Consider the following 24,329-nt stretch of genomic DNA (forward strand, 5'->3'; position numbering starts at 1 on the left):
GTACAAGCAGAAACAATCAACTTGGAGTATCACCAGTCTGCCCCCAGGTAACGACATTCCCTTGAGATTTACCCCCAACAGTGATGTGACAGGCTAGTAACACTTCCCTGAAAACGTGTATGCTGGATCACAGGTAGCCACTTCCAGAGATACCAGGGCAACAGTGGCATTTTTTTTATATTTAACATTGTGAATAATTTTAACAAACTATTAAAATAGTTTGCTCTGAAAGAACACCACGCTACGATGCTGATGTAAAAGTAGGGGCCCAGAGATGCTACCGTAATAAAAATGGTAAAATAATATGGTATGTGAAGCTTTTTCTGACAAGTTTGAAATTCAAGTGGTACATCAAGCGACAACAGAGCAAACATGATAAAGATCAAGATTTATTGACATATTTTAGGTACAATAAATATATTTACACTTTGACATTTTAAACATGGAATGACATGTAAAATGAACTCGTACATGAGATCATATTTGTGCTTCCATTTTTACATTCACTTAAATAGGTACGACAAAGATCTCTTATGCAAGCAGAGGATTTGGTATAGTGCAGTATTACATTTAAGAAATGAGTAGTAAACACCTTGTGCAGACGATGCTGTAGAAAACATGAGGCAGACGAACCGCCAGTGGAGTCAGTATGATACAGTCGGCTGTTGAACTTATATCCTGAACTGCTAATAAACAAACTCTGTAATCCAGATTAGAGCAATACCTTTGAAGTGATTCTCAAAACACCCAAATATATACAGTGTTTAAGACTTTACAGGTTAGGAAGGATCACATTCAGTAATAGTAATAGGAGGTAGAATTGTGTCGACAGTGTTCGTATTTCTATGTGGCAATAAAAAAAAAGGTGCTATTACTATCACTGAATTCAAGAACAGAACTCCTGAAAAAGTGAAAAGGATAAAAGAGTTGTTAATCCTGTTTCGCCTGGCTTGCCACAAATGCTAGAGCATGTAAACAAAATGTTTTAATTCTCCAACACAGGTAAAACTGCAAAGCAAAACCGTTAAGTGATGCTTCTCCAGCCCTTTGGGATGGGCAGCGTCTCCTAAGGTGTGATACCTGTAAAAGCAACCTCAACTTTGTGTACCAAAGTCTGCAAGGAAAAGTACAGTACGACGTGCTTTCAGGGTGGGGGATCTCGGCTTCACGTATCCTCAAAAGAGCTGTAAGAACAGAAAAAAGAGCAAAAGATTGAACGCAGCGCTCTCAGATAGGAAAAAGTCCAGAGAGATGAACGGAGAGTTAAGAGCAGGAACACAACAAGGATACAAATATCCTTGTGGGAATGGAAAAATGGGGGAAATGAGATGGAAATGAGCTAAAGCATTGGGCAGAGGCAAAGGGTACCACAGGAAAAAAGGAAGCTGACTTACTCTAAGGGCACTTTGTATCAATAAAAACTGTATGCAATGGTACAGAAGATCAGCTGTGAATAAATGAGCATTAGTATCTTGTCGCTGCTGTATATGTAAGTGAAAATGTGTATTAATTACAAGTTAAACCGCTGAAAGACATTGAACCACCTGAAAAAGAAATCCTGCAAAAAAAAAAGGTCTTGTTATTATATACATAGAAATAAAACTGTAAGGTTCCAAAGTCAGCCTGACAGATACACTAGGAAAAAACACAATGCATATTAAAACCCGTTAGATGCACACAAAGAAAATCCTGAACCACTGAAGGAACGTAACATTAATACAGGAGTATTTTAAATTGTGATCTTCCAAGTGACTACACACAGCATTGCAATACAGCTACACTGAACTGCACGCAGGTTCTTTTACAAAAATATTCTTAATCTGTAATACCGTTTAAAACTATTTAAATGGTAAAAATCGCTTAACCCGAGTGCTGTTACATTAAATAAAAGCAGTGTAACCTGTTGAAAACCAGTGTATATATACAGCCCGTTTCCCGTTAGTTAGAAAAATCAGTGCATCCAACCAAGAAATGAGAAAGCAACACAGGCACCTAAAAGACCCACTGAGATTAACTCTCCCCTTGAGGTTTTCTTTAGTGCAATAAGGACTGTACTTTTCACCAAAATAAGCACAGAAGTAGAAAACAGAGGTGCTTTTTTTTTAAGAAAAAAAACCCAACCCTGCAAAAAGCAGCATTATAAAGAACAAAATGATCCTTCCCAACCATATTATACCAGAAGATGGTATACGTGAGGATCCAATATGAATCCGTGTTTTTGTACATGAGACCCTGTGCTCATGTGGATAATAAAAGTCATTTCCATGATTAAAAAAAACAGGTTACAAAAAACCTTACATAAAATCCTTAGGATTGGATACTAATTGAACATAAAATACTTTCAAGTATTATGTTTATGAATTAATTAGAGGTGAAGGCATGATTTAAGGTAACATTGAAACAGAAGCCCTATGTTACCCTAAATGACCTTTATAATATAGCTAGCTTTCCGTAATCTGTTCAGTATTCGTTTCCTTCACATTTAATTTCTCATCCAACATGCTGCTAAAAAAAAATAAAAGCACAAAAAATAATTAAAAAAAAAAAGCTTCATGTCTCTCTGAACAAAACACCTTTTTGACAGCGAACAGGCGAAGCCAGATTTCTACCTTCGAGTATCACGACTCGGGTAACACACACAGTATTACGTGAAGGACAAGAACAGCACAATACTACACCAGAGAACAAATCCAGGATAACTCCCGAGTTAGTCAAAAAACAGGCAAAAAAAACCCCCAAGAAATGAGAGCCCACAGCCTCCCGCCCACCCTCGCACCCCAGCTGTAAGGGCAGCGCACCCCCACACACATATGGACACGCAGTTACTGTGGGTAACGGTAGGAAGCGCCTACAGTAGCTCTGGGAAAACAGCACCATTTCAAGCTAAACAAATAAAAGATGCTATGTTTAAAAAAAAAAATAAAAAAACCTCAGCACCTAGTAAAAGGTTTTTTCTTATTCAAAGTAGCTAGATAATGTTAAAGAAAAAACGATGAAGACCCTGAAGACCCTCAAGGCTATTCTGAAATAACCTACAGTTTTATATATATAAAAAAAAAAAATCTCTCATCTATATCCTTGTAGGGGAAACCTAACATCAAAGAAGCAAAATGCTCAGTCTGCTTGGCATTTTAATGACTAGAAGGACTTTTTTTACAGAAATTTGGAAATGTGAAATGAATCTTCAGATTTAAACTGGGGAATAAACTAGGTATTTGAAGACACTTTACAGAGGGGGTGCCAGTATTCACTCTTCTTTCCCAAAGTCATACTGGAGATGTAAGTGAGCCAAGAACAATATCCCTGTCTAAATTTATTCTCTAGCACTGCTTAAGAGATAAACATTTGCATGGGAGCTCCTCCAGCTACAAAGATGCTACGGACCTGCCCTCCTCCTGCCCAGCACCAATTATACTGAGCTTTTCCAACACTGCACATCGTTCCATCATACAGTATAGGTGCCGCATCAGCTGCTAACATTGTGACGAACCAATGTGTTACATGACCAACTTGAATTATGTGTAAAACCAAAATATCCCAAACTTTTGAGAACAATATTACACAACAGACCTAACTGGTACTTGTACAGCACAATGGAACAAACCTAGAAACCCCACGCCTTGGTCTGACAGTGCACTGTACTTCCCCTCAAAAGTTAAAGGACAGAGATTTATTTTTTTTTTTAATAAAAAAAAGTGGAACATTCTACTAAAATACCACAGATCATATGGCCAATCCAATCTTTTAGTCAAGGCAAAATATGATTAGTTATAAAGTGAATTCTCCAGTGCTACAAGATGAAAACAAAATAATTTGAAAAAAAAAAAAAGTCAGCTCCATATAATCACCTACTGGAGTTGCCTATTAAAATCATTATAAAATTATGCTAATAAAAACTGAACAAATAATACACAGATCAGGATATATGTATTGACTTACTAGCATCTTTATAAAAATTTGAAGATATACACAAAAACACATCAACATTTATGGAACTGTATCCATTAAACTTAGATAAGACAACACAAAAAACTAACAAATAGCTAAGATGTGGTTGACTGTAAGCATTTTGCATAACATTTTAATTTTAAAAGATCAATATTTACATACTACATTAAATGCCTTTTCTTTTTTTTTCCATTTCGCATCGTATTTTGAATGCATGACAAAGAAAGAACAAGATAATGGTTGCAACAGATCTTCCAAGAAAGTTAACGTAAGATGCCCAGATTTAACTATGTGTTGAAAGAGAACATGGCAAGAACACGTCCGTCTAGCTTTACCTCTACTTCCTTTGCGTTTTTTTGGGGAAGGAGACAACAAATGGATCTAAACGAGCTGTATCACCCAAACTGATCATTGCCAAGAGAGCCACTTCTAAGTTAGGATTTGAGAACTAACAAAGCACAAACATTTTCACAAATGACTCACCTAATCGCTACTTTTGCTACTGAGTTTTTTAAGGTATTAGAGACACAGGGTGTGGTATGTATGTATGTGTATAATAAAATGTATATAGACATACATACATATAGTAAGCTTACATATAGTGAGACAGCCAGGTACTGCAAGAAGCAGCTACAATCACCACCAGCGATCTGCTCGTACTCTGTCTATGCACAAGCAATAATCTACTGCAACCGCCTTTAAAGAGGATGCACCTAGTCATTAGACAGGCATAGATTACGTTGCCTCCTACATTTAAATAGATCTGAGGCGATTTCATGTCTTTATTCCAAAGCCACACGTTTGTCTCAAAAAGATTTTTTTTAAAAAAAAAACCAAACAACTGAATATAAATTGTTAAAACTTAAGCTGGCTGAACCTCAGTCTCTTTGGGATAGATTCAAGACCCAAAGCAGGAGTGTTTCTACAAACTACTTTGACTTTTGAATCAAACCCATATTCTTAGGCTCCAAGAAACCCTCTAACCCCAGTAACATTTGCTTCTGACAGGACAGCTGATCAACTGCAGATGTTCCTACTACTAAACTCAGCTGCTGGCCTGTCTGGCTTTTGCATCTAACCCAGATTTCCAGACACACACTATTATCGCTCTACTCTGAGGTGTCTTCCCAACCTTCTCGTTCCAGAGAAGCTGCTCCCTAACAGTGAGATGAATAACTGTTTAATGACTCATTTTAAAGATAAGCACTTATTTCTTAAAAATAAGAACTCCATCACCTGAGGAGGCAGGGTAGGGGTCCTAGCGCTCATAGTGCGAGTAGCTAAACAGCACATGGCAGATCACCTCGCGTGAGTCTTCAGGGTCGGCTCCCACCGGGCATGTCCTACCTGCGGCTCATTCTCTGTCCTGGGCTTGGGTCTACTCTGAACCACTAATAGCACTTTACGTATAGTAACTCTGCTGGATGTTATTAAGTATTATGCATAAATGGGGAACTACACAGACAGGCATAAAACTCACTCCCACACAGAAATTCTTATGATATTACTGTGCCTTGTCACTAAGTTGTAAATGGGCTTAAGAGTATTCTTTAATTTTTTTTTCCCCAGTGCAATATTTCCAAAGTACCACATTATTCTGTATTATTTCACTGAAAGAGAAGTTTTACCTATAAGACTTTTGACAGTATTTATTATTCAATGATTAGTTTTAGTAACTTCTACTTAATTCAAAATCTAGACCAAAACTGTAAGTCAGTCAATTAGGTCTTTGTGACTTGGTTACCATTAAATCTTCCAAAAACCAAATTAAATCTATGCTACTATAAACTTGCTTAGTTCATCCTTCCACACTTGGCATGCCTACTTTGGACCCCATTTGCAGCTGTTTCATTACATACCAATAGTGGTGTTCTGCAGTCACTCAGGTAACAAACCTATAAGGTTTCTGTAAGTCCCCCCCGTTCAAATAGTAGGTGGAGTGCTTAAGAGTACTCCTAAAATAAACAATGAAGCAAAAGCTCAGTCTAAAAACTAAGGAAATGTTCATAAAAACTGGAATCCAATATAAAGATGACATTTTAATACGTTTATTCAGAAGTAACTGAAAAAAATTGTTCTTTTGGCAACACCATCTAGATGGCTCTAACCAAAAGGAAATATTATGGATTTTACTTTTAACAAAATATAAGCTCCATAATGTTTGCACATAATTTTTGGGAACTGCCACATTCACCACCAGATTCACAATACCCTTATAGTCCTGTATGTATTGGGAACAACACATCAAACCAAGTCCTTTCTGTTATGGGTTTCTTATGGTTCAGCATTAGTCACAAAATAAATCTCAAAGAAAAAAAAAAAACTAATGAAAATAAAGCATAAGGCAATCATGAAACGCTAGCCCAAAAGAACTATTAGGAATGTGCCACTCTTCCTGTGTAACATTTCTGAAGTGAGCCACTAAATATTTCTTTTTCCTCATATTTGGCAATGTCATTTAAAACAGCCTAGTTACAGCTTGGGAGTTCACTACCCCACGATGCTACTGAAGGCAAAGATCCTTGTTTTTGAAAACCCAGGGAAAATACAGCAATGTTATTCCTACAGAGGGTTTTATGGAATAAGTGGAGTTGGAAGGAGAAGATGGAAGTCTGTGTTGGAATAGAAAAATGCAAAGACAGACTTAACATATTTACAAAGATCCAAACTACAATTTTCCAGTGTCAACTCCAAAGCTTCTCAGCATACTGCTACTCAATAAAGTAGACCACGTTTAAATATACGCAAGAATACCTTCTGTGCTCTCAGATACACAATGTAACTAACATGTTTTGTTTAGAAAAGTGAGTTTTCATTCAAATACCTCACACTGAAGATAAGAGCAACCATTATCAAATATTCTTTGCTATGAAGAAAGTTTTCAAATCTTTCGATGTAAACGTTCTCTCTCAAGTCACTGTGGTCACACAGTAGGATCTTGAAGAACAGTGTCTACATGCATGGAAAGCGTTTTGAAAAAAATATCTGTCGTTCCATGTGGTTACAACAGAACGTGAACAAACGAACAGAAATTCCACCTTTGCAGATCCTCTCAAGTTCAGCTCTTCTGGAGGACATCTTGCTGTTTTCTGTAGTTCAACATAGCAATTAAAGACTAAGCTGAAAGGTTTCACAATGCAATGGTTTTGCCACTGTGCCTCGTGTAGCTCCACAGTACGCTTCTGTTAGTGTCAGGGTTTCTCTCAGCAGACATCACTCAACTATCAGTGCCACGTTTATGTGGGACAGATCTATCATGTGCCTGTTAAAAGTTAAACAGAAATTTAAACCTGGTACTCAAACTGATTCTAGGGGTGGAGAACAGACAAGGAGGTTCTATGAAGGTCACTAATAAACAGACGCTTGATTGGATTAAGAGAAACATTGAGTAGAGGAGACTGATTTAATCTTTCGAATGAAGGGAAGGAACTGAGGCAGCAGCAGCGCTTAATTATTTACCTGTGGAATTTCTGTTGAAATGCTAAAGCATGTGCTGGCTCCTTAAATTTTGCTATGGCTTTCCGTTGTTGAGGAAGCATCTGTAAACTCTGCAGAGACAAAAAGCCAAAACATATTTTTAATATTCACTTGCAGTTCCTCTTAAAAAGTCATTTTGTACCAAATCAATTGAAATTTTGCCATATTTATTTTCTCAGAAACACTTATTTTCTCTAATTGGTGCCCAGGGAATGGAAAGAGACTTCTGAGACTGCAGTCAGGGACCCAGCTGAAGGTGTTTGAGCTGGTGCATTACACAACTGTACCAACTGGAAAACCCAGACCACCCTCATTAAGCAAAAGCAACAGCTCTTCAGTTCAGTCCATACAGGTGAACCAAACCCTGCAGACAAACTCCAAGTTAAACAGGACAGAAACAGGAAAAAGAAGCGGTAGGTTTTGATCGCTACACTGCACATCTTCACACTGTTTTAATGAAAACAAGTGGCTAGCGTTTGACAGGCACTAACCACTGCACAACTCCAATGAGATGGCTTAGGTCATCACTTCCAAGTCTTCCTAGTAATGGGAAACCATGCAACACACATCTACCCAGACAAGTCCATCTGATACATGCTTCCCATGAGAGTAGCATTTCACAATGCTGTAACTATCAGAAAAACCCCTACATAGTATTGAGGTCTCCAAAACTATAGCACACCTCTGCCAGGGCTTTGGAGAACTCGTGTCCTTGCTCCCTGCTGCAGCAGGAAGTCCAGGCAATGCCAAGATGATCCCAGAGAGCAGTCCTCTGGCTTTGGTAGTGAGAAGTTATCAGACTTACAAAGATTAAAGTTGATGCTTTGAGTTAGCACTTCAGTTACAGTAGCATATTTTTCAAAAAGACACTTGAGAAATTCGAGAAGATGGAAGTTTTATACATGAAGTAAGTACACACCCAACAATCAATGAGAACATGCAACAAGTATTCAGCACCACAGAATATTCAGGATAGAAATATTACGACCCTGTCATCCCACTGCCTGCGAACACAGGCCACAGATATTTCACAGTAACTAGGTTAAAACAGATCTTCTGAAGGCTTCAGTGGTCATTTTAAAGCTCTATGCCACAGTGATTCCAGTATCTCACAGCAAGTTTTGGATGTTTAACAGCCTGTGCTGCTGCACATTGAAGACAGAATGTGTTTCCAATTGTTCTTACGGCTCCAGATGCAGAATTAAAGAATTACTAACATTCTTTTCTGTGCATAAGTTTCTACATAAAGCCAATCCAGTTTTGTACTGAGCTGTATGTATATTTTTATATATATACACATACAAATATACACACACACATATACCTATGTATATAGGCACCTCAAAACTTTTCTAGATTTCATTATAACCTCCTGGTGAATAACTATAAACATAATTCTCTGCTCCTGCATCTCGCCTGGAACTCAGCAGCATCCCTCCCCCCCCCATCTGGATGATTCCAGCACTCTGATGGTTCAGTCTCCAGGATTTTAAACTTCACCTGCAAAAACTCTGTATCATCATCTAGACTATGAAAAAAGTACCACAGATCTTTAGACAACCTACTATTCCTTGGGCAACCACATACAACCCCACTTGTTGATACATTTTAAGGGCGACATACTTTGACATCTCTCAGTGAAACAATTTTTAATCCAAGTGTTCCCTATTAATTCAATCTAATGCCATATTTTAAGCAAGATGTCATGTGCCTAGATGAAATTTGCTATTAAAATTGTCGCCTCGTATCTTTTTTGAACAGGTAAGACTCACATTGATAAGATGCTTATTTAACAAGAGCCATGGCACCCAATAATCATATCTCTTTGTGTCTAAGCCTGACAGTTCAGCTCTAGGCTCTTTCTAACTTAACTATCTGCAATTTTGAAGCACTTAATTTTGGCAGTAGCTACCTTGCACCTTCTTGTAATTGACAGGAAACTTCCCTCTCAGCAGGAAAATCACAGAAGTTTAATACTTCTGTCACCCCTGTGACTTCAAAGTGAATGCTGAGGAAAAGTTAAAGGATTCAGCAAACCTGATAAGCATCAGCAGGTTAATTTGCACCATATAGTTCTTGGAAAGCTGCTACGATGGAAAGGTTTAGCTAAGTCACTGCAATTTCTTAGTTTCTGAGGGGGTAGGAATGGGATTTAGCTTTTAAAAAAAGAAAACACTTGTCAGACTGTTTTTGGGTTTTGTAATCAGAAAGCTCTTGACAAGGCTAAGCACATTTTACCAACAAGAATACAGTCACGCTGCACAAAGCACCAACGAAAGACCTCGGTCAAAGCGCAGTTCTCCTGGAGGTTATCTGCTGGAGTGGGTGAAGGAGGTGCTGAAGTTTGTGTTCTCCTCCTTGACTGATGTCAGTTTATTATCATTTATAGAACTGTATCTAACACATATTCTCTTGACACCACTTTTCTGGCTAGAAAAGAACTAAGGACTAAGAAAGTCCTATTGCTAACGACTAAGTTTTGAAGATTAAGAATTAATCACAGCCATTAAATAAGATTTAGAAACAAGAGACTTGTAAGAGTTGAAAAGAAAGAATCTCTGAATTGCAATTAAAAAAAAAGATAAGTAAATCTGTTCCTTTCAAAGAACTCGACACTTTTAATATGAGAAAAACTTGTTTGAACGACTGAAAGGACGAATATTTCAGAGAACAAGATGACAAGAGGAGCTGGAAAAGAACCCAGGGACACATCCCTTCAGCTGTACCCTGCATGTCCTGCTGTCACTTGCTTCTCTCCCCTCTCCTGAACCACCTCCAGCCCTCCTGCTGACAACTGGTCCTCACAATAACGCCAGGTCTCACTCAACTACCACAGGAGATTCTCCCAATGCTTTATGCTCCAGAGCCCTATTGTGACCAATTGAAGAAAGTTGCATTTAGTGACTTTTTCCACAAGAACTGAGCTATTATTGCATTAATATTCCTGAGATGCACATCAGCAAAACTTTATTTTCCAGTTTATACACCCATAATGATAAATTACTAAGAAGTTGCTCAGTAATTAGCATATAAAAACTGACTAAAGGAAGACATTCTGGTATAGTGCAGACTTATTAGCGAAATAAGGCAAAGTATCCAAATCTTATTATAGACAACTTATTTACACTTTCATATGATTTAATGAAGTTTATTGACTGACTAATTTGAGTATTATGTCCAAGTCTGTTCTTATGTTATATTACTGTGTTATTTTCCAAAGCAAAAAAAAATGCAATCAAAACACTAAATACATTTTCATACTCAACTGCTTTGGCAACAAGGCATCAATTCTTGGATAAGTCTATTGAAAAGCACCTTTAACAGATTTAATTTCACTTCTCAATACAGACAACTGTAGAAACAAAAAGCCAACCCATCTGATCCTTCACTGAACCGCCTAACCACCACCCTTCACACAGCCCAGGGGTAAGGCAGTAACTTCTAGCATTAGGGTCTTCTCAACTCCCGTAGTTACACATGCCTACGCTTCAACAAGAGAGAACTGAAGACTGTAAAACAAAAGGATAAACTAACACTACACAAACAATACTTCTGCAGTTGGAAACTGTCTGAAAAATTTTAATTCCAAGGGTTTAATACAAATTCTCAGCCTCCACTGTGCTCAAAGCATGATAGTGAAAATGATGCGGAATCACTTCATATTTGTTTAGGTATATTAGGTATATACATCTTACTTAGGCATTAAAAAAAAGTTCTGGTTTTGTTTTAACAAGAAATAAATAAGGCAATTACTAAGCTAAGTTCCTTTGACAACATGAACACCATAGCCTGAAATACTGTAGTCTGAAACACCATAAATCTTTGCTGACAAACATTTTTAATATCTCAACATGAATCATGATCTACATTGTGTTTTCAAACAAATCCTCATCTATCATTACTTGCAAAACTGAATATTATTCATCCTGCTGACAAAGATCTCTTGAAAATTTGTGTTCTGATTTTGGGACAGTATCTACTTACTTGCAACACTATTTAAGCCCTGAGTTTTATGCTTAACAGCATTGATCATCAGGCACAGAACAAGTAGGGACAATTTTGCCAGAGCGTGTAGGTCCTGAGCTGCTGCCATCCCACCCTGAGCAGATGGGTTATCGGCTGGGAATACAAACTAGTGTTCCACTTCATTGGAAACCTGAAGTAAAATAACTGCATACTCATCCTTCTGGATTACTGCTGTCATCTTGAATTTGGGATGATATGCAGTTTAGAGCTGATCCTGCGTTTAGATGATAACAGCAATAGTCTGAAGAAAATACTTTTTTTTTGTGTAACCTGTGGAATTTTATTAGCTCCAAAATGTTGTTCAAGGCATTATTTTAAAGACTTACTTCACCAGCTTCTGATTGTTTTGACTCCAAATACACCTACTAAGATGCATCAGACAGGTCTTCATATAGTACTAATGACAGCTGTCCTTTCATTTTCAAAGGATACATAATACTAAAGTAATTCTTTGTCTTATGATCATTGTTATGATGATAAAAATACGAGTCTATCTTTCCCAAAGTATCATGTCTCATTAGGAATTTGATCTGAATTTAGTATTACTCTGTTACCTACTGATTTTGAAAGGCCACTCGGGGGAGGCAGTGGACGACTAGCCACGCAGCACTGCCTCTGGAGACGGGCTGGTTCTACCGAGCATCACTTGACTTCTCATTTAATGGTGGGACACTCATGTTTCCTCCACAGGAGACTCCCTGTTGCCACACTGTGCTCCACTAGAATCTCCTTCTATCATGAATTCCTAAACTGAAATATCACAATCCTTCCAAACGTCACAGCTCTCAGAAAACAACTTCATTCACATCTTCTCTTTAAGTTGACCTAGTCAGACGATCAGCAGAGGATGAAAACCCCTTCCCAGATCCACTCAGGTGTAAAGGATTGACAACACACAAAATAACTTCCAGGGGATTTCAAATGACTGGTTACTTTACAGATTCAGGCGTACAGATCTAATGTACAGCACTTCCCGAGATCAGCCTGATGGGGTATTCTGGGCATGTTCCCATTTGACTCTGGAGAAGAAAGATTACATTCTGACACACTCCCAGCATTAAAAATAAAAAAAAAATGGTTTAGGCTGAGAAGGAGTATTTTATATGGAAAGGATTCAGGCAGCATAGAGCTCATACTTGTCTTGATTATCTCCTTTTTCTGCTTTCTTAGGCACTGTGATGGGAAGGTGCGGATCTTGTGTTGAATGCAAAATGCAACAACCAACCAATATTTCATGATCACTCATGCTTTTGATTGAGCGTTTGCCTACAACTGTTTTAAAACATACTATCTAATTACACAATTAAAAAAAACCCATCACAAACCCTGGCTTTTTCTGCAACTGAACTATTATGAGTGACTAAAGCATCAATATCATAAAAGGACCATTCCCTCTGCAGACATTTCTTTAGGCCTGCAGACCTACACTGCCCCAAATTTCTCCTTCACACACGCTCTGTAATTAAATCTACATTTTTACAATGTCAGTGAAAATAATACTGAAAAGCCTGTAAGGTAACAGCAGCACAACAATCTCTAGTTTGGCTTCACTGCAAATCGAAGAGCCTTGAGACAAGCAGCAGGACATCCATGAGTAGAAAGCAAGAGATCTCTTTCAGAAAGCAAACATCTTTGACACCAAAACTCTCAGAGGTTGCACAGAGAGGAAGAAGTTAAAAGGGAAATAACAGAGCACTGGGAGATGGAAACCAAGCAGGTAGGAGTGAGACTGGAGCAAGCACTCATTTCAATTATAGGAGACACATGGGAAATAAAAGTTTCCTCCTTTAATTTCTTTCATTGATGTAAACAGACGACCTAACAGACTGTACATTCAGTTCATTGGTGAGTTTGGGATTAGGAGTGGCAGTCCATATGAAGCCGTCAAAAAAGGGTCTATGCAAAAAGAAAGTGTAAACTTTCCTAACCAACACCACCTCCAGTGTGGTGATCCAACCTGCTCTGCAACAAGGCAAACAGAATCACAGAATCAACTAGGTTGGAAGAGACCTCTGGGATCATCGAGTCCAACCATTGCCCTGACACCACCCCGTCAACTAGACCATGGCACTAAGTGCCATGTCCAGTCTTTTCTTAAACACATCCAGAGATGGTGACTCCACCACCTCCCTGGGCAGCCCATTCCAATGTCTAATGACCCTTTCTGAAAAGAAATTCTTCCTAATGTCCAACCTGAACCTCCCCTGGCGAAGCTTGAGGCTATGTCCTCTTGTCCTATCGCTAGCTGCCTGGGAGAAGAGGCCGACTCCCACTCTGCTACAACCTCCCTTCAGGTAGTTGTAGACTGCAGTAAGGTCACCTCTGAGCCTCCTCTTCTCCAGGCTAAACAACCCCAGCTCCCTCAGCCGTTCCTTGTAGGGCAGACCCTCCAGACCTTTCACCAGCTTGGTCGCCCTCCTCTGGACTCGCTCCAACACCTCAACATCTTTCTTGAAGTGCGGGGCCCAGAACTGGACACAGGATTCAAGGTGCGGCCTCACCAGTGCCAAGTACAGAGGGACGATCACGTCCCTAGACCAGTTGGCTGCATTATTCTTAATAGAGGCCAGGATGCCATTGGCCTTCTTGGCCACCTGGGCACACTGCTGGCTCATGTTTAGCCGGCTGTCGATCAGCACCCCCAGGTCTCTTTCCACTGGGCCGCTTTCTAACCACTCTTCCCCCAGCCTGTAGCGCTGCATGGGGTTGTTGTGGCTGAAGTGTAAGACTCAGCACTTGTTCCTGTTGAACCTCAGGCCGTTGCTCTCGGCCCATCTATCTAACCTGTCCAGATCCCTCTGTAGGGCCTTCCTACCCTCCAGCAGATCGACACTCCCACCCAGCTTGGTGTCATCTGCAAATTTACTGAGGGTGCACTCAATCCCTACGTCTAGATCATCTATAAAGATATTGAAGAGCATCGGCCCCAAAACTGAGCCCTGGGGAACACCGCTAGTGACCGGCCGCCAGTTGGACTTTGCCCCATTCACCACCACTCTCTGGGCTCGGCCATCCAGCCAGTTTTTAACCCATTAAAGAGTCCACCCATCCAAGCCCCGGGCAGCCAGTTTGTCTAGGAGGATGCTGTGGGAGACAGCGTCGAATGCCTTACTGAAGTCTAGATACACTACATCCACAGCCCTGCCCTCATCTACTAAGTGGGTCACTTTGGCATAGAAGCATGGCAGGCACTTTCTAAAAAGAAAGATTAATTCAATTTGTTCTTCCCCCCAGTTAACAAATGCAGACACATTTTTATTATCTTCACAATCTCCTGACAGCTGAAGTACCTTTCCTGGGATCAACACTTCCTAGCCATTACCAACAGGCATGGAAGTAAGGGCAGAATGTATTTATTTTATCCTCAGCTGTTGCAACTGATCTCTTCCACCTTCTGTTCCTCCTTCCTGCCACCTTTGACTTCCTACTATCCACCTTTAAAAGTGCTCAGCTTTCCATCTCCACCTGCAAGATGAGAAGATGATCTCCTGTCATTGAGATGGACATCTCGAGCTCATATACTGCTCTACTGCAGGACTGAACTAGACAGGCTTATTACGGAGCTGCTCTTCTCTTCCCCGAGCCCCAAGGATGGAGCAGGACTGCCTGTGTTTTCTCCCAGTCAATGAAGCTGGCAAAAAATCTCGGCTGAAAACATTTTTACAGGCAGGTCAAGACCATACAGGTCACCACACCAGCCCTGTGTGGCCTGTCACACAGAGAACCACCCTGCTGTTGATCCTGGAGGAGCACTCACGTTCTGGGCACACTCATCCATGCATGTTTGTCATCTCCACCGATAGGCCTTTAAACTAAAAATAAATTAATTGATTTTGAAAACAGCGTCAGTGCAGATAGTTGTCTTTACCCTAACTGAGCACTAGGTAGCACTAACACTCTAAGAAAGTGAAGGGAAGCACATCAACAAGGCAATTGTTTTTCCCTTCTGAGACCAGAAATGACTACGTTATCAGAGTACACCAATAAACTCATATTTGTAAAACTACTCAAAATACAGCTACAGACGCAGCATTCTCATCACCTCTGATATATAACTGTAGAGTTTTTCGAGACTTCCTTTTTTTTTTTTTTAACATGAGAATTTATGACAAATCTTCACAAAGCAATACTGAAATTTTGCACTCATGTTTTATGTTTGCAACTATTTGATTTATGAAAATATGATTAAAGAGGATGACGGATCACCTCCACAGAATGATCACTGAGTACTCAAATTATCTGGAGATGTAGCAATCAAGCCCCTCTACCTGCCACCATCCTAAAAAAAGAAAAAAAAAAAACAACAAAATCTGAAGGTGGCAATAACAAGCTGAACACAAGCCTCTTTAGACAGTATAAACATTAAATTCGAGTTCAAGAGCACCAAAAAATGCTCTAGGCTTTTCATGACCTTTGCAACTTATGAGTCATCTACTTTGGCAAGTGGTTCTGGATGGATGTGTACGCAATGCCACTGCTCCAGTGTGGTCCCCAGAAGGCTCTATTTTGGTGGTGTGCTCAGAAATCTCGCTACTTTCCAACACTTTGGAATGCATGATTTTATTTATAGTATGTAATTATTTTAGATTCAGCACTCAGATTTTACTGCAGGAGTATTATTTGTAACAGGAAGTTCATCCTCTCCAGAAAAGAGTCTGACAGCAAACCATATGTTGAAAGGAAGCATTTTTCCTGCTAACTTAATCATGTTTGATTTGTAAAATGCAGCTATGACTAAGGGGTTGTTCCTGGAGCCCCAAAGATTTTCATCTATTCAGTATCTTGAGAATCTTAATGGTATTTTTTCTCCTATGTTAATAACAGAGCAGCTTTAATGAAGCAAGGATGAGAATTAAAAGAGTCTTCAGTTACTAGGCAATAGAGGTCATTTCAAAGCTCACATACAGGAAAACATAATTTTCTCCATTTCTGGTGTATGAAAGTGAAAAAATGGTGAATGTCCAACTTCAACTGTAAAAGTCTCCTTCACCTTCTCTTATGCATGCCCAGCTATTCCCAAATCCTGACTCACAGAACCACCACCTCAATGCAAGCTGATGGCAAAACCAGGAGCATTGAACATCATAGATCGAGGGAAGTTTTCAACTTCCCTCCCCAAGGTTTGTGCGAGGTATTGTACCTCAATAATGATACTGACATGAAAAAGCTAAAAATAAAAATCCAACCCTTTTGTACCCCAGAAAACAGTCATCTCTTCCTCCCCATTCACCCCATTGATAAATTACAGACTTTTTCCATAAATACGTTAAAACTTTCTGTTATGTCAGCAAAGATCCTCTTCCTGAGAAAACATATGCAGGATAAGCACACTGAAACAAAATCGGGAGTCAAGCTACATATTTGTCCTGGTTTAGTCTAAACCAGGCCAATTTTCCTTTCAGTGATTTTTACTTTCAGCTAAGTCTCTTCTAAGTAACTGCACTTTCTGAAACTTACCTGTGTGTTTTGCAGACAGTGTCTGCTTCTAGGACTGATAATGCTCGAAGTTTGTAGTTATCACTGAGGCACCGGTAGGGATGTTATGCAGAAAGGCTCTTGCTGTACTTAGTCTTAGAGAAACCAAGGTCACTGCTAAATTCCTCACTGCTTACGAGTGAAGGGCAGAAGGGGGGGTCACACCTGCAGGGAGGAGCGGACAGGGCAGGTGACCCAAAACTGACCAACGAAGACATTCCACCCTATACACGTCATTCTCAGTATAAAGTGGGGGGATCACGAGGGTCTTGGCCCCTGCCCCTTCCGCCTCCTGGTTTTGGGCTGCTTCTGCTGCTTTAGGCTGTTTCTGCGGCTTGAGCCTTTGGCCGGTGTCCGAAGAGGACTCCGTCCGTTTTCCTGCTGCCCCCGATCCCGACCCGTGCATCCCTGAATCCAGTTCCCATCTGTCGCTGGGCCCAGCCGGGGCCTTCCCGGAGCCTGCCCTGCAGTGCTGGGGGTGACGTGGCCGACATCGGGGGAGCTCGATCTTGGTTTTGTATATATTTGTATATATTTGATTATTCCAATATTATTATTATACTCTTTCATTATTATAGTTTATTAAAACGGTTTTAACTTTCCAACCCATAAGTCTCTCTCCCTTTTCCCTTTTCCTTTCCCTTCGGGTCGGGGGGGAGGGTTAACAGAGAGCGTCTGCCACAGGTTTAATAGCCAGCCCAGCTTTAAACCGTGACAATATTTGAAAACAGGAGCTAGTGTGGGGTCAATTGCTCTATAGATGCATTAGCACGGAAGATGCAGATTGAGCAGAGGTCCTCCACCAGGTGGGACAAGTGCTTGTGATCTATTCCTGTTGTCAAAGAGCAGAGAGATCACTGGGAAGTATCTCTTCCTCTTCTCCGGGAGCTATGCCTCAGTGCAGCCATTCCCACATTCATGTCTTGACTGCAGCAAAAATTGATACACGAGGCAATATTCAGATTTATCAGCTGCATTTGCACATCACTGAAGCAAGATGCTTGCTTACCATCAGAGGTGTATGTCCTACAGCTTGGGAATCTTTACCTAAAACCAGGGCTTTGGGTGTTGGATAATTGGCACATGTCATTTCAAGACACCATCCAGGCAGGAAGGTAACTCAAGTTCTGAGTCAGATTTGAAATGTCTCTTACAATTGTGAAAAATAAGCATGAGATTGACATACATCCTCTACTCTCTGGTGATAAAATTCAAGAAACTGATGTCTCAGAGTTCAACTCATTAAGGAAAGTTTTGCTGAATATAGTCAACAGCTAAAGACAGGATACACTACATCTTGAAGATGGAGTCAGCTACAACTTACTCTCACCTTCACCTGCTCCGTCTCTTGAACTCCATCCAAATCAGCTGAAAACCTAGGCACCTTGCTTAATTTCCAAAAAAGCAGCTAGAGTTTCTCACCTTGCTGTTTGTTCACAACAGCCATCCCTCCTATTTCAGTTCATCAAGCTGCAACACTTACATCTTAGAAGATCAGAGCTCTGCAATACCCGAGATGTCTTTCTCTGGTCATGGCCATAACTTGTCCTTGCCTCTCAGTTAAGTGTCCTCACGCATGAAACCCCCAAAGCCCACCTGGCAAGGAACCCTTCCATTCACTGCTTGGCTCTCTTCAGCGGCTCACTTCTGCACTCCTCATTGCAACTCACTTACATGAAATGCATTTTCAAGGAAGAATGAAGAAATAACCAAGTAGAGCATCCCTGCTCTGTCACAGCCAGTTGCAGGGGAATTCGTACAGCACTGAGCACAAACACTAGTAAAAACATTTATTTATAGCCACAAGAAAATCCACTCGTGCACTCCGGGATTTTGACCTCTTTCAAAACCTAGCACCATTTTTATAGAAATGATTACTGTGAACAGGGACAACACGGATTTTCAAACACTTCGTTTTCAGTTCTTGCCTTACAAAGCACTTAAAATTGCTGCTGCCTCTTCTTCATTTAGTGTGTTAACACTTCTGTGGTACGTCACAGTACCATTAAAAAAAAAAAAACAACTAAATATTGCATACGGTGGTCCCACTCTCATTCTTTCTACAAAAGGATCACTTCTCCCCTGCAGATCTCACTATCCACACTTGTGAAACATCATTCAGTCTCAAAAAAGCCAGGAAAATTCTAGCCTTCTACAAGTCCGACTTGAAATTCAAGTGCAGAATTAGCACAAAAGGCTTCTGCATCGTTAGCTAAATTCAAGCATCTCTTTCAAGTACTACTTCTAGATCTCTGATAAGGTGAAAATAGATGATGATCTAGAAACCATAATTTCCAAAGGTACACCTGATGCTGCTGCAACAACGCAAGTTCTGTAGGGCACAGGGATGTATCAAATCCCACTGGAAAATTAGTTATCAATTTTTTCCTGTAAGTACACCCTTCTAAGTTGGTCTGCAATATTGAACTGAGATAAGAGTTATGAAACAGCAAATACCAAATAAATTTTTTAGCACATTCTCAATAACTTCTCTCAATTGCGAGTATTTCCTAGCAGGGTTTCTATTAATCTCCTTCTAATATTCTCATGCCAGATTTAGCAAGTAAACACTGAATAAATGTGCTTTGGAACTGTATGAATAATTTCCTAGAGTACTAAAGAACATAAAGGAACAAAGTATTTTGTGAGAGTATTTTTGCTTTCACAAACAAATTACACCTCTCAATTGACAACATAAATAATTCAGCATTATTCCATTTATTAAATGAGGAAGAAGTGAGGCAGAGTGTACATCTTCAGGAGAACAGTGTGTTTTGCAACAGAGAGATGATCCCACTCCTAACGACGTCTCACAGAATAGCTCCAATTCATGCATTGCATTTGTCTGAAAATGTTGATCCTGTCAAAAGGAGTACCCATAACTGAAAAAAATCAAGGACAAAAAATGTTCCTAATCTGTATGTTTTATTATTCATTGACTGATATTTTCAAATGTACTAACAATAAGTCAGACAGGGCCTCCTAAGCCCTTCGGTGCTTTGAAAACCTCCTGTTTTCCTAAAGTCAGTTTAACTGATGCATCAGTTCCAGGAGGCAGTTAGACACAGAAGCTTTACTTTTTTGTGGGGGGGTGGGGTGTGTGTGTGTGTGTGTGTGTGTGTGTGTGCGCGTGTGTGTGTGTGTGTTATAACCTTGCTCATAGGCCCCTTCCAAAGAGAACTTTCTGAAAAAAATAAATTGTAAAGCAAATCCTTCAAAGGAGACTCTGTTTTCATCTGAAAAAGTAGATGGTGCTACATGGTACAAAATCTCCCCTGGGTAATGGTCATTAAGTGCTCTTACCCCAGGACTGCAACGACAGGAATAAGTGAATGTCAAAAAAAAACAAAGAGGACAGGTGCAAGTCAACAATAAAAACAAGGACAGCAACCAAAAATATATTTGCTTTGATATGATCGTTTGTCTTAAACAACCTCATAGAACGGACATGCTCGTATCGTCTAAGAAAATAACACAGATAGTACAAGAATTCCAAAATGAAGGAGACTCTTTTGCAGCAGGAATGTGATGGTTAGCAAAATCCTACTGTACCTCCCGTGCCGCAATATCATGACGTGCTTGTCTCTGCTACCAGGTGTAGTGTGTGTGGGTGGGGGTGCCTTCAAACATAAATTACCAATAAACACACATTGTATTTAGTGTCAGGGAATTAATTGAGCTTTCTGGAATGAAAGCCTTTTGGCACAAAAATGATAAACCGAGGTTGACCTACCTGAATGGGTCCCACTGACATCAGCAGGTTTTTCAGTTGGACATCAGTAGTTGATGAAGAAAGCCCTTCAACTGACACAATACAGGGCTGAGGTTTGCACTCCACCACTCGCAGGTTCTGTTTATTTGGCATCAAGCGTCCTCGGCCCATCTGGCCTGCTACTCCTCTGCCTCTCCCGTGCATAATGACCTGCCAACAACAAAAGTAACAGTATTTTGATTTACTTACCTAGTGCTTCTGCCCACTGCATTTGACAGATGATATAGAAGTTGGTGATTTACTTAGAAACTTGATTAAAGTACACATTGATTTAAAAGAGCTTGTTGCTGTTCACTGATTTGAAAGGTCACTTATTAACACATTCATCCACTGCTTATACAAACCTCTTTTAGAAGGACACCAAGTTATATACTGGGTTATATATATATATATATATATATATTTCATTGAGGCTAAAAGCCTCAGCGTTAGTACAGAGCAACCAAGCAATGGAGGGTCTCAGACCAAAATATACAACCTAGTTTTCAACACTGCTCACATTAGCAGCGTGGGTTAAGCTCCTGTATTTTGAGTCTGGCCAAAAAAACCCAACCAGTGATCCCTCTCCCTTTTCTCTTCTCAACCCATGGGTAAATTTAATGTACCCACAAGACCAGCAAACTGCTTTAAGTGCCTCCAGCCTCTAATGCTATCAACTCTTGGGCTGTTATCAGGATGGAGTACTTGCACATGGCAAATAACTTTAAAATTCAAAGTTCCCTTCCCCCAAATCCTGTAGGATCTGGCATCACAGTATCCTCTGGAGCAGGAAACGTGTGGATTTAATTCTTGTAAATTAAAGGTTGGACAGTTGAAGAGAGAAAAAATAACACTGAAACAGGGTAACAAACATTAAACAGAGTTAACACTTAACATTGAGTTAACACTCAACACGGTTTCTCAATTCCTACTTGAAAAGCCTATGGAGGGTAATGACTTTTTGCACCCCTCCGCATCAGCAAGGAAAGCAGGAAGATTACGGCCAACAGTTCAAAACCAAGATATAACTTAAAAGCCAAAACCCCAGGTATTTTCAGGGAGCATGCCAGTTTGCAAATGCAAAGGCACATGCCAGTGCCACCCAAATCCTCCCCCTGCCTCCTCCCAATGCACGACCAGTGCGAAAATCCAGTTATGAGATCACCAACTATTTTGAATGGTACCAACTTTGAGGATCGACCAAAGAGCATCCTGAAACAGTCGCTGTGTGCTCCTACTTATGCAGGAAACAGCCAGAATAAAAGCTTAAGCACAACTTCAGAACAATTCTTGGTTTTAAAGCCCAAAAGCACATTGGATACCATCTCCTACAGTAGCTCCCCTCGGGACGCAGGCATTTCCCCCAGGGAGTAACTGTGCTGGCCAGAAAGTCAGCAGATGAAACGACCTGCAGGCATCTCCAGTCTGTGCAGGGTACCAACAGGCCTCTCTAGATTGAAAGCTTTATATGCAATTTTGCATCCCCTGGGTCATGCAGCCCTGCGCTAGCAATTGACAAACAGAATGCTAATTATTAATAGAGCAACACAGCTAGACAGTAAAACTTGTGGCAGCCATATGCATCTAAAAATCACCTTTTTAGGTTGATGGATTCCCTGGATGTTTTTGACTCCTTGAGGAGCTGGTGAATGGATCTGTGCCTGCTGCTGCTGATGGTGCTGCTGCTGTTGCATTCCCTGTGTCAATGTGACCTTCCGCACTGGCTGCTGTTTCGGCTCCAGGGGTTGTTGAGGCCGCTGGGGCTGGCCCTCTGGGTGAAAAAAGCCAGCATCCTCTCCCCCCTGCTGAAATCAACAACACAACAGGCGGCTCAGGGTCCAGGCACTGCAAACCCTCGCCCTGAGCGACCTCCTGCCACATCCAGCTCAGTCAGCGCACCGAGAGCGCCCAGCCGTTTGCCTGCTAAAGCAAAGTGGCGGCCACGTGTAAGGGCTCAGCCTGGAAATTATGCTTCAGCCGAAAACAAATCCACAGTATCTGAAGTACAATTTACTTTGTTCAGACTTTATTATAACTACAATGTTCAATAATGTCTTTTCACATACAAAGCAAGCAAGCTGTTTTCACTTCTCTTTCCGAATCATCCTTCCTTCCAGGGTTACACGTGAATTATGGTGTGCACTATTTTTTATTACTTTTTTTTTTTTTTTTTTTTTTTTTTTTTTAGAGACAGGCGTACACATTGCAGAAAAAAGAGCAAAGAACTGTGAAGGCTGGAAGAACCAGGCATATACTCTGCTCATCTTTAAAACTCCAGCCTCTCTTTGGTTAAAAACTGGCATTTATTTTGAAGCACATACTTATTCCGCCAACTTCTACACCAGCAGCCTTGTAAGCAGTGTCCTTCCTCAAACACTGTCTGTACTTGGAACAGTTCTTCCCCAAGGTTTTTTTGTTTGTTTGTTTTATAAAGCTCTTATTACACATATTTATAATCACAAGCACAATGAAATACCACCTCAGTGTCTCTCTCATCCAATGTAGCTCTTTCCACTACATCTCTCAGTGCAATCGAGCACAGTAAAAGTGTAAGCTGAAAGCACTAAGAAAGAAATTATTCCCTTCCACTGTCTCTACCCGAACAGTTCAGCTTTTACTACAAACAGAACGGTGATTCTTGAATTTGGGTCCTGCTATCCAGATCAGCTCAGTCCCTGAAAAACATCCCCTGGATTAAGTGACAGCAGAGACCAACAAATGATCACATACTTTTGCACCTATAAAGCGTGTCATATTATTGCATGGTTTCAACAGCACTATCTATACCTTAACTGGACTCCAACTTTAGAACTCAAATACTAGTAACATTATACCTGCACACAGAAGGCTTCGTCAAAGACCCTAACCCACCTCAGGTAATCCTGCAAAACCTCTCAAACAGAAGGCACATCTGAAGGGAAAAAAAAAATCATGAAAGCATGTGTATTTACATAGGGTTTTTTTCCCTTTCCTTAAATATCGACAAGTCAAAACTCCTTTTGCATCTGTAACACGTCACAAACCAGAGGGCTTCATGTTTCGTCACCCCCTTGCACCATCTACACTTCAAAAGCACAATCTGTCAGCGGGAAAATCTTTAAGCTCTTCCCACTTAAGGGCTTTCATCCACACTGTCCAAAACAAGAAAGCAATGGAAAACTGCATCTGTTTCTTCCACTTCTAATGAAATACTTTTTTTTTTCTCTGCTAAACTCAATGGCTCCATGGCTTCAAAGAAAATTTTGTATATAAACCTTTGAGAGCAGTAACTAGTGAGAAATTATAAAGTTTTTTCTTCAGAGTCTCTCTCTTCAATTACTGCTCAAAAGTGTAAAAGCAACAGCTCTCCTCTTCTGAAAAACCCAAACGTATGCACACAAACAAAACCTTACCAGAAAACCAGCATTAAATCCTCCTCGTTTTAGTATTAGTTCTAATATCAGCATCACCATAAGCCCTATGCCCTGGCCAGATAATTTCTTTTATTCAACCCTACAGCAGCTGGAAGATGATGAAACTAAAAGGAGCAAAAAAAATTCTAGGAGGAATTTAAACTGAAGAACTGGGAGTTAAAATCTAATCTCTGCTAACTGCCTGCAGAAAAACAACCGTAAATATTTGCAACCATTTCTTTCCAAACGAAAAAGCGATC

General features: G+C 40.2%; 1 protein-coding gene across 3 annotated transcripts in view; it reads right to left on the reverse strand.

Annotated features, from left to right (window-relative positions):
- Positions 1-3,924: 3,924 nt before the first annotated feature.
- Positions 3,925-24,329, reverse strand: part of RBM33 (RNA binding motif protein 33) — a 106,363-nt gene continuing 85,958 nt past the window's right edge. Inside the window, exons 16-19 of one of the 3 annotated variants that reach the window (XM_068404558.1) lie at positions 22,273-22,479; positions 20,660-20,848; positions 7,408-7,496; positions 3,925-7,210 (exon numbers count right to left, since the gene is read on the reverse strand). In XM_068404558.1, the coding sequence (XP_068260659.1) occupies positions 7,162-7,210; positions 7,408-7,496; positions 20,660-20,848; positions 22,273-22,479 (534 nt within the window). In that variant the 3' untranslated portion in view covers positions 3,925-7,161. Of the gene's footprint in view, positions 7,211-7,407; positions 7,497-19,628; positions 19,809-20,659; positions 20,849-22,272; positions 22,483-24,329 lie in introns of those variants that run through there. The other 2 variants (XM_068404557.1, XM_068404559.1) reach the window with 2 other exon arrangements.

This window comes from Nyctibius grandis, chromosome 7, assembly GCF_013368605.1.
Source record: "Nyctibius grandis isolate bNycGra1 chromosome 7, bNycGra1.pri, whole genome shotgun sequence".
NCBI classification, from domain to species: Eukaryota; Metazoa; Chordata; class Aves; order Nyctibiiformes; family Nyctibiidae; genus Nyctibius; species Nyctibius grandis.